Here is a 14,417-nt window from a genome sequence, read left to right as displayed (position 1 = left end):
ACGGGGTGACAGTCAATCATATTGAACTGTTCCAGGATCTCCCGAGCAAACTTCTTTTGAGATAGGGTGATGGTTCCCTTCTCCCGGTCCTGTTCGATCTCGATCCCCAGTAACACCTTGGGATCATCCGTCCACTTCATCTCAAACCTGGTGTTGAGCAAGGCTTTGGTTTCCTGGACCAAGCTGTTGGTGTCTCCGGCTACCAGTGCATCATCCACATATAGACCAAGTAGCACCTTTCCCTCCAGAGTGTCCTTGACAAACACCGACTGATCTGCTGAGATCGATGAGAACCCAAATCCACCCAGGATCTTTCTGATGTGTCGGTAAAATAGACGAGGGGATTGATGGAGACCATAAATTGCTCTGTTCAATAGGCAGATATGGTCCTCCTTCCCGGGTTCCTTGAATCCCTCAGGCTGTTCAATGTAGACCATCTCTCCTTCCATGCTGCTGGAGAGGAAGGCGGTCTTGACGTCACCTTGTGACAGAACCATTTGTCTCTGGCATGCTCGAGCGATGATGTACCGAATGGATTCCAGTTTGACAACTGGGGCAAAGATCTCTTGATAGTCGATCCCAGCTTTCTGGGTGTAGCCCCGAGCAACCAGTCTGGCCTTTGGCTTTTGAGTACCATCGGGTAGGTCTTTCATGGTACAGACCCATCGGACTGAGATCGGCTTTGGTTGTCCGGTCTGCCTTGGGACCAGGGTCCAGACCTGGTTCTTGGCCATCGATGCCATCTCATCCAGCTTCGCATCCAGATAGATGGGATCGGCAGGATCCATCTCAGCCGATGTCAAGAAAGCTTGATCCATTATGTCTTCAAGCTTGGGTCCGTGTGCAATGGCCGCATGATCCTGGAATCTCTTTGGAGCTTGTCGGGATCGTCTTGCACCATCCGGTAAGACCTGTGGAATCCCCGATCCTTGAGCTGGTACTGGAACATACTCATAGTTCTTCCAGATACCAGTTCCTTTCTTCCGAGTGCTTTGTTGGTCCACCGGTACTGAAATCCTACTTGGCGGCAGTGGTATCGGTCCTGCTGGCTGAACTGGGGCTTCCCCTATTTGAGGTTCGGCTTCCCCGATCTCTCGCTCAACTTCCCCCATCTCTCGCTCAGCTTCCCCAATCTCTGGTTGAGCTTCTCCAATCTCCGGTCGAGGATCCAGGATCTCTGGTTCAGCTTCATTGATCCTTGGTTCAGCTTCATCGATCCTCGGTCCAGCTTCCCCGATAGTCAGTTCGGCTTCCCCGATTGCAGGTGAGATGTCCTGGAAGAAGATGTCTCCTTTTGTGATGTTGGTCTTTTGATCGGCCCATCTCTGGTCTTCACAGAATTTGACATGTACCGTCACATGTTTCTTGAGAGCATAGGGATCGAAGAGTGTCCAAGCTTTCTTGGCCTTCAACTCTTCCTCTCCATATCCAAGGAAGATGCACCGCTTTGCCTTCGGTTTCCAGATCTGACCAACCCGGTCTTCTTTTGGTATGTGCATGTAAGCGACACATCCAAACACCCTCATATAAGGCCTGGCAGCCGACCTGCCGGGTCTTGAGGTAATAAGGTCGCGGGACTGGGGAAAGGTAACGGTAGGCATAGTAATGTAATAACGGATGTCTAACTACTACAAGGTACTAGTTAGACGTCTACGAGAACATCTCCTAAAAGGTCTCCGAGAGGGTCTCCGAGGGGGTCTCCGAACGAGACCCCGAGGCGACGCGCACCGTAGGTCGCGCGTCACGTGACGCCTATAATAGGATCCCCCTCCTAGATGCGAGCTCCGAACGCATCAAGCATCGCCGTACTCTTGGCGGCCCGGTACCGGCAACTCAGGGTGTCGCTTATGGAATTCCAGCACCAGCGTGTCGTTGTGGTGGAAATCCGAGGGGCTAACCCACTCGTTGTGCTCGTCCCCGTACCCCTCGAAGCGCACGTAGTACTGGGTCCTACGCCCGGCGCGCGTTGAACGCAACTCCTTAGAGTGTACGATTTCCGATACCACCCACCCCAAATCCCCGGTGTCCAGCACCTCTGGCTCAGGGGGTGGGTCCACTGCTCTCCCAGGGAGCTCGTTCGGCTTGTACGGGATGAGCAGCGAGACATGAAACACCGGGTGGATTCTACGCATCCCCGGTGTCAATTCCAAACGTCGCGCCATGCGACCTTCTCCTACGACCTCCGTGATCTTGAACGGGCCGTAGGTCTTCCACTCCAACTTCTTGTTCGGCCTCACGGTATTGACGTGAGCCGACGACAACATCACCATGTCGCCAACATTGTACCCCTCATCCGGTACCGCCGTACGCTTCCGATTCGCGTACTTCGCCATATCCTCCCTGGCCTGTCTCAGCGCGACATTAACAGACTCCCAGATGTTGTTCATCCGCTCTCTGTACTCCTGTATCGACTCCACAGCCGAATCTTTGGCGATAGGCATGGGGAGTTCAACGGCGTGCTCCCGCCCTTCCGATGCCATGAACGGCGACATGCCGATCGCCGAGTGCTTCGAATTGTTGTAGGCGAACTCCGCCATGGGCAACAAATCGGTCCAGTCGTCCTGCTGGTAATTGACGTACGTCCGCAGGTACTGTTCGAGCGTCGAATTACTGCGCTCCGTCTGACCATCCGTCTGGGGATGGAAGGCGGTCGAATAACTAGGCTCGACACCGGACAACTCACAGAACTCCCTCCAAAATCTTGACGTGAACAGCGTTCCCCTGTCCGAGATGATCTGCCGGGGAAACCCGTGCAGTCGTACCCACTCCTGCAGGAACATCTGTGCCAACACCTTGGCGTCGTTGTCCTTCCGACAAGGCACGAAATGTGCCCGCTTGCTGAAGCGGTCGACGATCACCAGGATCGCGTTTGAACCCCTCGACTCAGGTAGGTCCGTGATATGGTCCCACGTGATCGACTGGTAGGGCTCCGTCTCCGCTTTCAGGGGAGCCAGCTCACCGACTGGTTTGGCCCTCGGCCTCCGATTCCTCTGGCACTTGTCGCAACTAGCCACGTACTGGCTAATCCACGCCTTCATACCCGGCCAGTAGAAATCTCTACTCACCAGGTCCTCCGTCTTGTCCCGCCCGTAGTGTCCGGCGGTCTTCCCATCATGGAGCCTCTTCAAGAGCTCCGTCTTCAAGCTTCCCGCATCGGGAACGTACACCAGCCCGTCGTACATGAGCGCGCCTCCCGGGCTCAGACTGTACCGACTATTCGTCAAGGTTCCCTCCCTGACGCCCTTGATCAGGTCTCTCGCGACCGGATCTTCCTGTCCCGCAGGGATCAACGCTTTCAAGAACCAATCCCCTATGACGGGGATCGTTCCGCACAACCGCAACGGGGGTTGTACCGTCGCTGCGCTGACCACCAGCGCGTCTGCATTAACGGGGCGCAACAGGGTCTCTGCCTGCTTGGGCTCCGTCTCCTCCATCAACTCCTCTCTCCTGCTGAGCGCGTCAGCCTTCCCGTTCTCTGTCCCCGGCTTGTACTCCAACGTGTACGAGATTTGGTTCAGCAACTGAGACCATCTCGCTTGCCGGTGGGACAACATCTTGTCCTTCTTGAAGTACTCCAGGTTCTTGTGATCCGTAAGGATCCTCACCGGGAACTTCCCGTCCAGGTAATGCCGCCATATCTGGCAGCAGTACACGATGGCGAGCAGCTCGCGATCGTGTACGTCGTAGTTTCGTTGAGCCGGCGTAAGGCTCTTCGACATGAACGCCACGGGATGTAGTTTCCCGTCGTCCCCTACCTGCGACATCACCGCTCCCATCGCACCTGACGATGCGTCCGTCTCCAGTACCACCTGGCGCTCCTCGTCGTAGTGAGCGAGGATGGGCGCCTCGGTGAACGCCTTCTTCAACTCCTTGAAGGCAGCATCCGCTGTCTCCGGCCAGTGGTACTTCACCCCTTTCTTTGTCAAGGCCGTCATGCCTTGAATCTTCTTGGAGTAGTTCTGTATGAACCGGCGATAGTAATTCGCGAACCCCAAGAACGACTGCAGGCCTCGAATATTTCGAGGCGCCGCCCACTCCAACACCGACTTCACCTTCGACGGGTTCATGCTGACCCCCGTAGGGGCAATATCATACCCCAAGAACTCCGTCGCCGTCGTGTCGAACTCACACTTCTCTGCCTTTGCGTACAGGCCATTCGCCTGTAGCCTCCTCAGCACTTCCCGTACGTGCTCGTCGTGTGTCTCCTGATCGGCGGAGTAAATCAATATGTCGTCTAAGTAGACGACCACACACACGTCTAACATGTCCTGGAAGACCTGATTCATCCAGCGCTGGAACGTCGCCGGCGCGTTTGTCAAACCAAATGGCATGACGAGGCATTCGAACAGACCATAGCGTGTCGTGAACGCGGTCTTCCAAACATCCCCTTCTTTGACCCTCAGGAGGTTGTACGCTCCCCTCAGGTCCATCTTCGTATATACCTTCGATCCCCGTAGGCGATCTAAGGTCTCCGAGATAAGCGGCAGGGGGGTCCTGTCCTTCTCGGTAATTTCGTTGAGGCGGCGGTAATCAATACACAGCCTCAATTCGCCCCCTTTCTTCGGTACGAACAGTACCGGACTCGAACACGAGGATTTCGAGGGTCGAATAAACCCTTTCGCCTGGTTCTCCGCCAACCACGCCTTGAGAGCGTCCGTCTCCTTCTGCGAATGGTTGTACAACTTCCCATACGTGGGAGTTGTTCCAGGCTTCAGCTCGATCGCATGATCGATCGAGCGCTTCGGAGGCAGCGAATCTGCCTTCGTCTTGGAGAACGCTCCGAGGTACTCATGGTACTTCTTCGGCACAACGTCCCGCAACTTCTCCATGTACTCGGGAGGATCGAGTTCGTTTTGAATCGAGTCGGTGGGCTTGACGTCCCAGTCCCACAGGTCCGGCCTGCGGGCCCGCTCCTCATCCTCCCTCGTCATCTGCATTTGAGCCACCACGAGATTCTCCGTGATCGGCTCCTTCATTCTCGACAGCGGATCGATATTCCGCGTTTCTATCTCCACCTCGTCGGGGGAGCATACTACCTCTACCTTCTTGACGCATCCTTTCTTCAAACAGTCGTCCGCGAAGGTGACTGTATTTGTATCCCACTGGATGTGTGGGCTATGGTGTCGTAACCATGTAATCCCGAGGACCGCCGCGTACCCACACAAATCCGTCAAGAAGAACTCCGCCTTCTCTTGGTGCAATCCTGTCCGCACAATAGCATGTGCCTTCTGGGTGATCTGACCACCCACTATCTCTCTTCCGTCGATGACCGTGACGGTCCTAGGGTTCTCTAGGTCTATCACATCAAAGTTATGGATCCTCGCGAACGTCCGATCCATGAACATACCCGTGGCCCCCGAATCTACCATCATCACTGCCTGCACAGGAATCCCCTGCGGGTAGAACACTCCTACCAGAGTGAGGTGGCTCTCCGGACCACTAGGGTTACCGCTAGCACCAATGTGCAGCGGGATCCCATCGCTACCCCCTTTCACGTTCCCAGCCGGGGTCCTTTGGTGATCCGTTATTCTATAAGGCCTGGCAGCCGACCTGCCGGGTCTTGAGGTAATAAGGTCGCGGGACTGGGGAAAGGTAACGGTAGGCATAGTAATGTAATAACGGATGTCTAACTACTACAAGGTACTAGTTAGACGTCTACGAGAACATCTCCTAAAAGGTCTCCGAGAGGGTCTCCGAGGGGGTCTCCGAACGAGACCCCGAGGCGACGCGCACCGTAGGTCGCGCGTCACGTGACGCCTATAATACCTCAGATGACTGACCGATGGTCTCTTTCCAGTGAAGAGTTCTATCGGTGTCTTCTCTCCTGTCTTTGCGGTCCGGGTCCGGTTCCTGACATATGCAAAGTTCTTTGCAGCAGCACCCCAGTACTTGTTACTGAGACCGGAATCGATCAAGAGAGTCCGAGTACCCTCTTTGATGGTCCGGACAGCTCTCTCTGCTGCCCCATTCTGTTCTGGTGTTCGAGCTGTAGTCATCTGAGCTCGGATCCCCTTCTCTTCACAGAACTGGCTGATCGCTCTGTTGTCAAATTCTCCCCCACCATCGGACCGAAGAACCTTGACTGATCGACTCAACTGGTTTTCCCATTGAGTCAGAACCTGTTTCAACCATCGGGTTGCCTCTGACTTGGTCCTGAGGAGTTCGACGTGGTAGTATTTGGAGTAATCATCGACCATGATCATGAAGTACTTGGCTCCTCCGATAGCCTCATCAAAAGGCCCAGCAAGATCGAAGGTGATCAGCTGGAGTGGTTCTGTTGACCGTGATGAGCTGTCCGGGAATCGAGCTCTTGTCATCTTTCCCAGAATGCAGCTCTCACACTGGTGTGGGACAGACGTCTGGTCAAACCCATCCACCAAATCCTTAAGATTCCGTATCGAGTTCCCACCCAGATGTCCCAGCCGTTGATGCCAGATATTCCCCAGTCCTGAGATCGATGCCGTGTTGGCTGAATCCATCTTAGGTAATGTCGGAGACTTTGCATTGACCTCGTACAGGTTGGTATCCAACATCTTGCCGATCAAGGTCATCTTGTTGTTCTTCCTCAAGATCGCCTTGCCTTCCGTGAACATGATGTCCGATCCGGCTTTGTCCAGCTGTGAGATCGAGATCAGGTTCGAACTGAGTTTGGGAACATACAGGCAGTTTGCAAGATGTAGCTCTGCCTTCTTTCCTCCAACCTCGATGGTCAAGAAGATGTCGCCCATCCCCTCAGCATAGATCACCTGTCCGTTTCCAACCATGACAGGTGCCGTCATTTTCCGGTAGTTTGGAGATAGGTCAAAGAACCTCTTCATCCCAAACATGTGTCTTGAACAACCCGAATCGATCAGGGTTGTCATCTTCCTAGTCGCAAGTGAGTAAGCCTTCTCAGTTATGTTCAAGGCTTGATCGGGCTGACGTTGATAGAGGGTCATGGATTGCATAGCGGCATCAAAAGAAGATACAGCGGCAGCGGCCCTTTCACCACCTCTAAATCCCGGTCCCGATCCTCCTCCTCCGTGCCTCTGCCTGTAGGCAACCATGTCCGGGTGAGGGCAGGTGGGAGCCCGATGTCCCGCCTTGCCACAGGAGTGGCACCCATTGGGTTCGGCTTGAGGACACTCCCTGGCGATATGCCCCCTCTGCCCGCAACACCTGCAGGTCCTGGTGTCGGTCCCGGTCCCGGTCCCGGTCCCAAAGGTCCGCCTCCCAACACCACCGGTCCCGAATCCAACTCCGGTGGTCCCAATCTTGGCATAACCAAATTTGGCTGCCATTGCCTGGAAGGCCTTCTCCTCATCCTTCTCGGCAATCTCCTTGTTGGCAATGTCACGGTAGGCGGCCAGAATCATCCTCTCGACCGACTCCTTCTTGACATCGACCCCCATGGTGATGTTCGACTGAAGGAACTCTCCAGCCTTGAAGTAAGGGTGTCCCTCCGGGTAGGATCGGAGACACTTAGACCATTGGGCCATGATCTCCACATCCTCCCTTTGTAGCCCGTTGGCCTCCAGACCCTCAACCACCGTATCCAACCTCGCCATGTACCCCTCAAAGTCGTCTCCAATGGGCCGGAGGTTGGCGAACTCGTCGATCAGGATCTGGACATCGAACGAGGTGGTCTTGGAGTGGATCTCCTTGATCTTGTACATGGCCTTGGCCGGGTGATCAATCCCCTGGATCGATCGCTTGTTGACCCCAAGCGAAGGCCGGATGTAACCCAGAGCCTGGGCACATTTGAGGTCGTAGTCTTCAGCAGCCTCTGTCATCTTCTCGGTGATGTCCCCCTTTTCCGGAAGAACCGGTCTCTGCTTGACCGGCTCACCCTTGGCATCATACTTCACATAAGGAAGCAGGCGTTTGATGGCCAAGAGGTCTCGAATGGACTCCAGCCATTCGACATAGTTGACCCCGGCTCGGGCAAGGACAATGACCTTGGGTCCTTTGGTGGTGATCTCGTCGTCGGACATGATGGTGAAGGACAGTGAGGTAATGGAGATGATCGGTTTACTAATGTCTAGGGAAGGGGTGGTCTTCCTGTTATCCGGTGTAGCAGAAGATGTCTATCTGACTGGTCTATCTCAAGTTCTAGGTCGATCTGTCGACGTGGCTGATTAGAAGTTGACATGTAGAGAAGACGGGTCAACAGCTGGGCTCATAACCTGTTAGAACTCAAGATATTGCTTTATCAATGGCATGTGCTATCAGTCAATACAAAGGTACTGACCTGTTAGAACTCAAGATATTGCTTGAGATCTAACAGTCAAGTGGTGTATATTGATGATTTAGTTGTCCGAGATTTTCATCACCGGGGTGAGGTCCCAGCTTAGGTGATGCTGACTAAGCATCACCCCAGTCCCCAGTAATCCTGGGGAAATAATCCCAGTAATCCTGGAGAAATAATCCCGGTAATCCTTGATTACACACACGCGCGCACCTACTTTCTACACGAGTTGGATCCTTGGTTCGATCCTAACCTGGTCGACGACGTCCGAAGGCGGAGACTATGGTCCGCAATCGGGTCAGCCAGTGCGCGTGAGAAAACAGTCGAAGGCTACTGGTATAACTAGTATGTCCCGCTACTTTTGCATTCCGTCAAAAACTTACACCCGTCTTGTGAGCAGGCAGTGTAGTCCTCACCGCCCAAGTCCATCTGGATTAGCGCAGCCGAACTGCCGAACTATCAGATCAACCATAAATAACTCGGAATGAGAAATATACGGACTGAACAATCTGAGCCCGCTTTACGAACCACCTTGAACCCTCTCATCCTGATTCCATCCCTTCCTTACATCCAACCTTCACTTACGACATACCCATGATTTACGAGAACTAGACACGATCAACAACGAAAAAGAATAGGAAGATCCATACGACCATATATACGCACAGGTAGATAGGTGAAACGAACCATTTATGCTATTATCATTCGATACTACACATTCAGGCGGGGTCTGATGTTACAAGCCAAGTCGAGTCGGTCTGGGAGAATGATGAGAGAGAATGCGATCCTTCGTTACTGGTATACCGGTTTGTCGAGGTGTGTCCGAGAGCGGATCCTCGGTAGCTCGAGTGGCTGGATTGAAGGCGGCAGAGGCGGTCCTGGAATTGGGATAGACGCGAAGCCCAGAAGATGCGGGGTGTCATGAAAGGCTGTACAACGGGAGTCGAGTCGAGGCGAGATGAAGAGCGAGCAATCAAACGACGAGGTGCGGAGGAGGGCCAGCGAAAAGGTCGTTCCAACTAGAGGTCCAAATCCCCAGCGACCTCTTCGTCCGATCCCATATCTCCCATGTCGCTCATCTCTCCGTCGTCCTCATCCTCGTCGCTGTCATCATCCCCATCTTTCCCGGCCGTGCCCGTCTTCTCCTTGCCGTCTTCCTTCTTATCACCGGCCTTCTCTGCTGCTTCCTGCGAAGCATACTTCTTGACGTACTCCTTGACCCGGGTGTTGTACTGGTCGGGGGACCGCATGAGCAGAGCGGCAGCCTCTCCGTTGAGGGGGTCCGAGGGGTTTGGGTATCGGAGGAGCTGGGGAAGGAAGATTTCAAAGATGTTGACCAGCTCTGATATAGTGGGTTGTTTGTCAAGAGTATTAGTCGGGTAGTGGATGAGGCGCGAGAAGGATAGATATGCCGACTTACCGTACATCGGGGACCAGGTCTGGTTGATCACATCCAGACAGACCGACCCGCTTCTGCTCCCACGTGCACATTGCGCCAAACATCGTGTCAGCCTCAATTCTCTCCGGAACCTCTCCTCTAGTGTCCTATCACTTCCCCTATACAAGTGGACTTACATCTCATCAATGTTCGGGTGAAAGATCCTGTTCATGAACCCGATCGAGGGCGACTTGTACGGATACTGAGCGGGGAGTTCTACGTGGATTTTCCAGCAGCCGGTTTCGAACGGAGCTGTTTGTGTTGACAAGAGAGGCGGGAGTAATGATGGTTTTGGTGGTGAAAACGACGATGGCGGGAAGAAGAGGGAAGGAGACGAGGAAGAGGAATAGGAAATCGTCAGTTGTCGATGCGGTGGAAGGGATGGATATGCAGATTGTAAAGCTAAGACGGAGACGGAGAGGACTCACTTTCGCTGGGCCCGTGAAACTTGACAAAGAACTCGGACATGCTATCGTTGACGAGATTGACGTCGTAATCGGACATCAACCTGGGACGCCCCCCAAACGTAACGAAAAGATGCAGAAATCATCAGCTACTGCGTGCATATTCGATACGGTTGAGCTAATCGGGCACGAGCCTTCCGCTGGCTGCGCAAGGTGGACGATATGTCGCGAGATGATAGGGGCAAGAGGCGAAAGTACCTACAGCTTCATCACGTCCGTATCGGTCCTTCGTTTCGGAGAGCTGTGCGGAGGTGGCGAGAGGAGATATCATCCGATTATATCAGCACAGAGACAGTGGTGAAGAGGTAGGATGATACGATCCTGATCAGCTCTCATAAGTGGTGATCAGAACTGGGATATCAGGCCTACCTCATGATGAGATGTAGCTGAAGATGATTAGCTTGGGTAAAGTTGCTGTAATAGTGCTTGACCGAGGATACTCTTGAGCTGAAGATTATAACGTAGTCCAGATGACTATCTCCCCGGTATCTAGTAACTGGTAGCTAAAGTCCTTTGAGCGTCAGAGACGTCATGCGGCGAATGGCAAAGGGTGCAGGGGTACATCGGATGTGTCAGTACAGTACGGCCGGTACCGGCTCGCGGCTGACGGAGTACGGGTGGGAGTGCCGATCACGACCCACCTTGTATGGTCGGGTGTCGATCGCGGGGCAGAGATGCGAGAGTTTCGTTCCGAGGTCAAAGGTATGAGATAGAAGCTAGGGTATGTTGAAGAGCTGTGATACTTTGCTTGTATCTAGCACGTAGCGGTTGCTGCTTGATGACCCTCTCTGACTGCACTCACCGCCCTATCAATCCGAGGTCGAGGGACAAGGTCAATCACGGAAGCGAATTTGATTCCGAAGAAACGTCATCCGAATTAGCAGTAGTTTCAAAATGACACGTCAGTATATTTGGTAATTGAATTAAGTTGATAGTATGTGACCTCGACCGTTGACCGCATTCATGTACCTGTAATTGTCAACGTCGAATGGGTACAGTCTCGGAGCAGCATAAGCCAGATCTCTAAGCTCACTTGTCGGTACATAGCAATCATGTCGGGAGTCTACAGGTATCTGGTAGGCCGGTCCATATCTCGTGTTACAGCTCCGTTAGCTTGCAAGCTGACATGATTAGTGGATCCGGCAGCAACGAATGGCTCACGAGCAGCCCGTCATCTTCTGGTCTTTCGGACTCGGTGCCGTCGGTGAGATCCCGCCTTTGGATCAACGTTTTTGATGTGCTATGAGACTGAACCAGACAGTTAAATGGCTGGGCGATTTTGTAGGACCCGTGATGGCCTTGACCGTACCGCCTATCCGGAAATCGATGGGATGGAAGCCTTCAGAGAGGATCCCGACGACGTTCCCTCGTTAGTAACGCCAGCTGCCGATGATAGTCATCGATACAGTAGCTGACTATCCGATCTTCTATTCCTTGTCGCCTCTTGCGTTTCTGCCCGTCTGCTGGATCTACGCTGGAAATGGACTCGCAATCAATTCGTTCGATCATACTTTACCGAATTCCTTCACGCCTTCTCTCAACATCAACTTCTTATCCCTCGGATGCCCCTTCCCCACCCTATATTTCGACAATAACACACTCTACGCTATCGGCCTTGATGGCTTGAAACCCACAACCTGACATCCAACCGGCAACCACAGTGCCTAACCGAGCACGTCAGCCTACCACCGGGTTCGAAGACCCATAGAGGAGAACGATGAGAAGCGTCGCGGATCGGGGAAAGGAATCTGGGACGGAAGGGTTGGAACGATGGTGAAGTTGGGAAAGTGATGTACGATCTACGTTGAACATGGGGATTTCTATTCGATAACGGACAGGACGCTCGATCTACAGTAAAGGCTTTACAAGGACTCGGCAGAGGTGGCACAAGAAAGAATGCCAGAATGGATGTGGTACAAGGGGGAATCAGATGCACAGCTACAGAACGTCTGCGAGAGTTTCAGACGATAGAAGTACCTCTCCTCGACTCGTAAGTCTCGAAGCTCTTGAGGGTATCCCGTTCGATTGAAGGTTCAGTTGCGGTGAAGGATGGATCCTTAGCTGAATCTGCGTCAGCCAATCCGAACGAGAAGAGTGTAAATCTTTGCTTGATTGCATGTTCCTCATTCTTCTTCCAGTTCGGAAAGAATCCACACGTAGAGTCGTTGGATTCGAGGATGATTTCAATCTCACAGTCATCATGCTCGTTCTCCTTAAAAACTGGTCCACGTGGCCACCACCTGATATCGATGTCAGGACTGAAGTCGTCGGGCAGATGTAGACCTTTTTTCTTGGCCACTTTCTTGATCTGTTCCAGCACCGCTTTCTCCTCGGCTTCGAAATCTCCTTCGAAAGATCTGGCCATCAGCCACTTCAGCTTGGACGGCCTGTCGCGGAACGTATCGACCTTGTCCCGGATGCTGAAACACATGTGCCAAAGGCAGCCAATCGCGATATCTCTGAACTTGTCGAAATCACGCGAGCCGGATGTTGTGAAGACGGAGCCAACGATGTTTGAGAGCAGCGATGAAGACATGTTCAGTCCAGAAATGCAGCGATTGGGACTGCGGTAAACTTTGCGATCGAACTTGCGACAAATTGGGAAGAGGGTAGGCTTTGTCATACGCTTCGAAAGAACTAAAATGCTCGCAATGGCGCCTCTTATAGTTAGGCAGATGATTGAAAATCGTTGATTAGAGAAGTTGAGGCCTTGGATCTTCCTTTGTTTGCTTCCCAGGAGCGCCGTCGTCCCATGACCCAATCTCTGATTGTCGCAATTGCTTCCTTTTCCTCTGCTCCAATACGTACGAGGTAAACGTGGGTTAGGGTAGCTTGACATCTCGCAACATTTTCGCTAGTCAGCCGACCGGTCTCCAGTCAGCTGGTGAGATGACCGTGCTTCTTAGTCAGCTGACTGGAACGCTGATATGGCGCGATATCACGATATACGAACCGACTGAGCTTCCCATTGCGATACTATTCTGTCGCATGATCCGTTCGTAGACTACCTCATCATAATCAAATTCGCACCTTGCCGTCATTTGACCTTCAGACTGACCATTACGTCAGCTGATCGCGATGCTGCACCAGCATTGAAGGCGGGGAATACGTACGACTTGCGTCGGACATGAGAATTTGGTTCGCTATCGCAAACAGCCGTGTAGACAACAGGAGCTCGGCAGCAGTAGTACAAGGAGAAGCACATACAATGACAGCCTACAGGAAGGCCTGATATTGGGTCAGGGAACGTATGGAGGCGGTCATCCCTTGAGGTCCGTTGTGCCACTGTCCGTCCAAGCGTCTTTGGGCACTGGTTCAAACATCCCGCTTTGCAAATTCGATGAGTTTTGTGAATCTGCCGACTTCCCCGCGAGTTTGGTGTACTCAGGAGGAGCGTCGGTCTCAACTTCCGACTAGTCACGAGAACCGAGACCAACAGAGCTGTTCATCGTCGCAACGGTCGATTTTCTATCTGAGACTGAGTGCGTGTCGTCCCTGGCGGTCGGCTCCTTGGGTAAGGTCTCGATTTCGAGCAGCGGAACTCCGAGCGAGCCTTCGTAACTAGAGCAAGTAGCACCGGGGATGTCTTTGCTCGCGATAGGGATAAATTGGCGGGATCGGGGCTCCCATAGACCGCACTTGTATATCATCGGCGTGGTCACTTCAAACGCCCATTTGACCGGAGTCTCGCCCTCCGCCGACTTCCGGACCCAATCGGCTGTGAAATCCTCGTGAAACCGGGGGTGTAAAGTAGAGCGAGGATGTTTCCTCTTGTAAGCTGATTCCACTTCTTTCAACAGAAGTGCCTTCATGTCGTCGAAATGATGATCTTTCAGATAGCGTTTAGAAGCTTTCATCCCGGACCTTATCTTCTCTTGCACCACAGGATCCGGCTCTTGACGGATCTCCGCCGCCATGAGATTGAACAAAGTCCTGGTTTGTACGTGGAGTATGCTTTGGTAATCCTTGATCTGTTGTGAATCCATATAGTACGGGGTATCTTCCTTACGCTGTGCCCTTTGCTTTGCGAGTTCGTCGTTGACTTTCTTGAAGAATCTATTCATGATGAACTTTGATCCAGTCGTGACGTAGGAGACCGTGGAGAAGCATCTTCTTACTCGTCTCAAGTTTCTGGCAATACACCATCAATCTGGAAGCTCTTTATGGATACTTCATTGCCTCAAGGAAAAGCAGGGACGAGAGACCGCTGGGGAGATTAGCCGTGATCGCACGTGATCGGGTGGATCCTTTTCGCGCGAGGGATGAAACAACATCGCATGAATGGTGC

General features: G+C 52.9%; 3 protein-coding genes across 3 annotated transcripts; 1 reads left to right on the top strand and 2 right to left on the bottom strand.

Moving 5' to 3' along the window:
- Positions 1-9,199: 9,199 nt before the first annotated feature.
- Positions 9,200-10,889, bottom strand: HD553DRAFT_155668 (ubiquitin-conjugating enzyme/RWD-like protein). Its single transcript, XM_046176783.1, has 7 exons — positions 10,771-10,889; positions 10,499-10,632; positions 10,332-10,370; positions 10,094-10,173; positions 9,803-9,917; positions 9,648-9,700; positions 9,200-9,569 (listed from the first exon to the last, which is right to left on the bottom strand). Exons 2-7 carry the CDS (start codon positions 10,501-10,503, stop codon positions 9,247-9,249), a joined length of 615 nt encoding a protein of 204 aa, XP_046039159.1. The 5' UTR covers positions 10,504-10,632; positions 10,771-10,889; the 3' UTR covers positions 9,200-9,246.
- Positions 10,890-11,181: 292 nt separating this feature from the next.
- HD553DRAFT_339323 (uncharacterized protein) lies at positions 11,182-11,837 on the top strand (the record flags this gene model as incomplete). The annotated part of the gene is made up of 4 exons (XM_046182429.1): positions 11,182-11,205; positions 11,276-11,333; positions 11,415-11,498; positions 11,791-11,837. 4 exons carry the CDS (start codon positions 11,182-11,184, stop codon positions 11,835-11,837), a joined length of 213 nt encoding a protein of 70 aa, XP_046039158.1.
- Positions 11,838-11,881: 44 nt separating this feature from the next.
- On the bottom strand, positions 11,882-14,193 carry HD553DRAFT_365033 (uncharacterized protein; the record flags this gene model as incomplete). The annotated part of the gene is made up of 3 exons (XM_046184064.1): positions 11,882-12,983; positions 13,188-13,345; positions 13,551-14,193. The coding sequence occupies 3 exons, from the start codon at positions 14,191-14,193 to the stop codon at positions 12,090-12,092; spliced, it is 1,695 nt and encodes a 564-aa protein (XP_046039157.1). The 3' UTR covers positions 11,882-12,089.
- Positions 14,194-14,417: the final 224 nt, after the last annotated feature.

This window comes from Filobasidium floriforme (genome assembly GCF_021052385.1).
Source record: "Filobasidium floriforme strain CBS 6241 chromosome Unknown HD553scaffold_3, whole genome shotgun sequence".
Taxonomy (NCBI): Eukaryota; Fungi; Basidiomycota; class Tremellomycetes; order Filobasidiales; family Filobasidiaceae; genus Filobasidium; species Filobasidium floriforme.
This window is presented reverse-complemented; position numbering and strand designations above follow the sequence as displayed.

Bases quoted from the DNA above. Each gene is read 5' to 3' on its own strand.
- HD553DRAFT_155668 (XM_046176783.1), bottom strand. The intron at 9,918-10,093 runs GTGAGTCCTCTC...CAACACAAACAG, and splicing joins GTTTCACGGGCCCAGCGAAA to CTCCGTTCGAAACCGGCTGC. The intron at 9,570-9,647 runs GTAAGTCGGCAT...CCACTATATCAG, and splicing joins GACCTGGTCCCCGATGTACG to AGCTGGTCAACATCTTTGAA.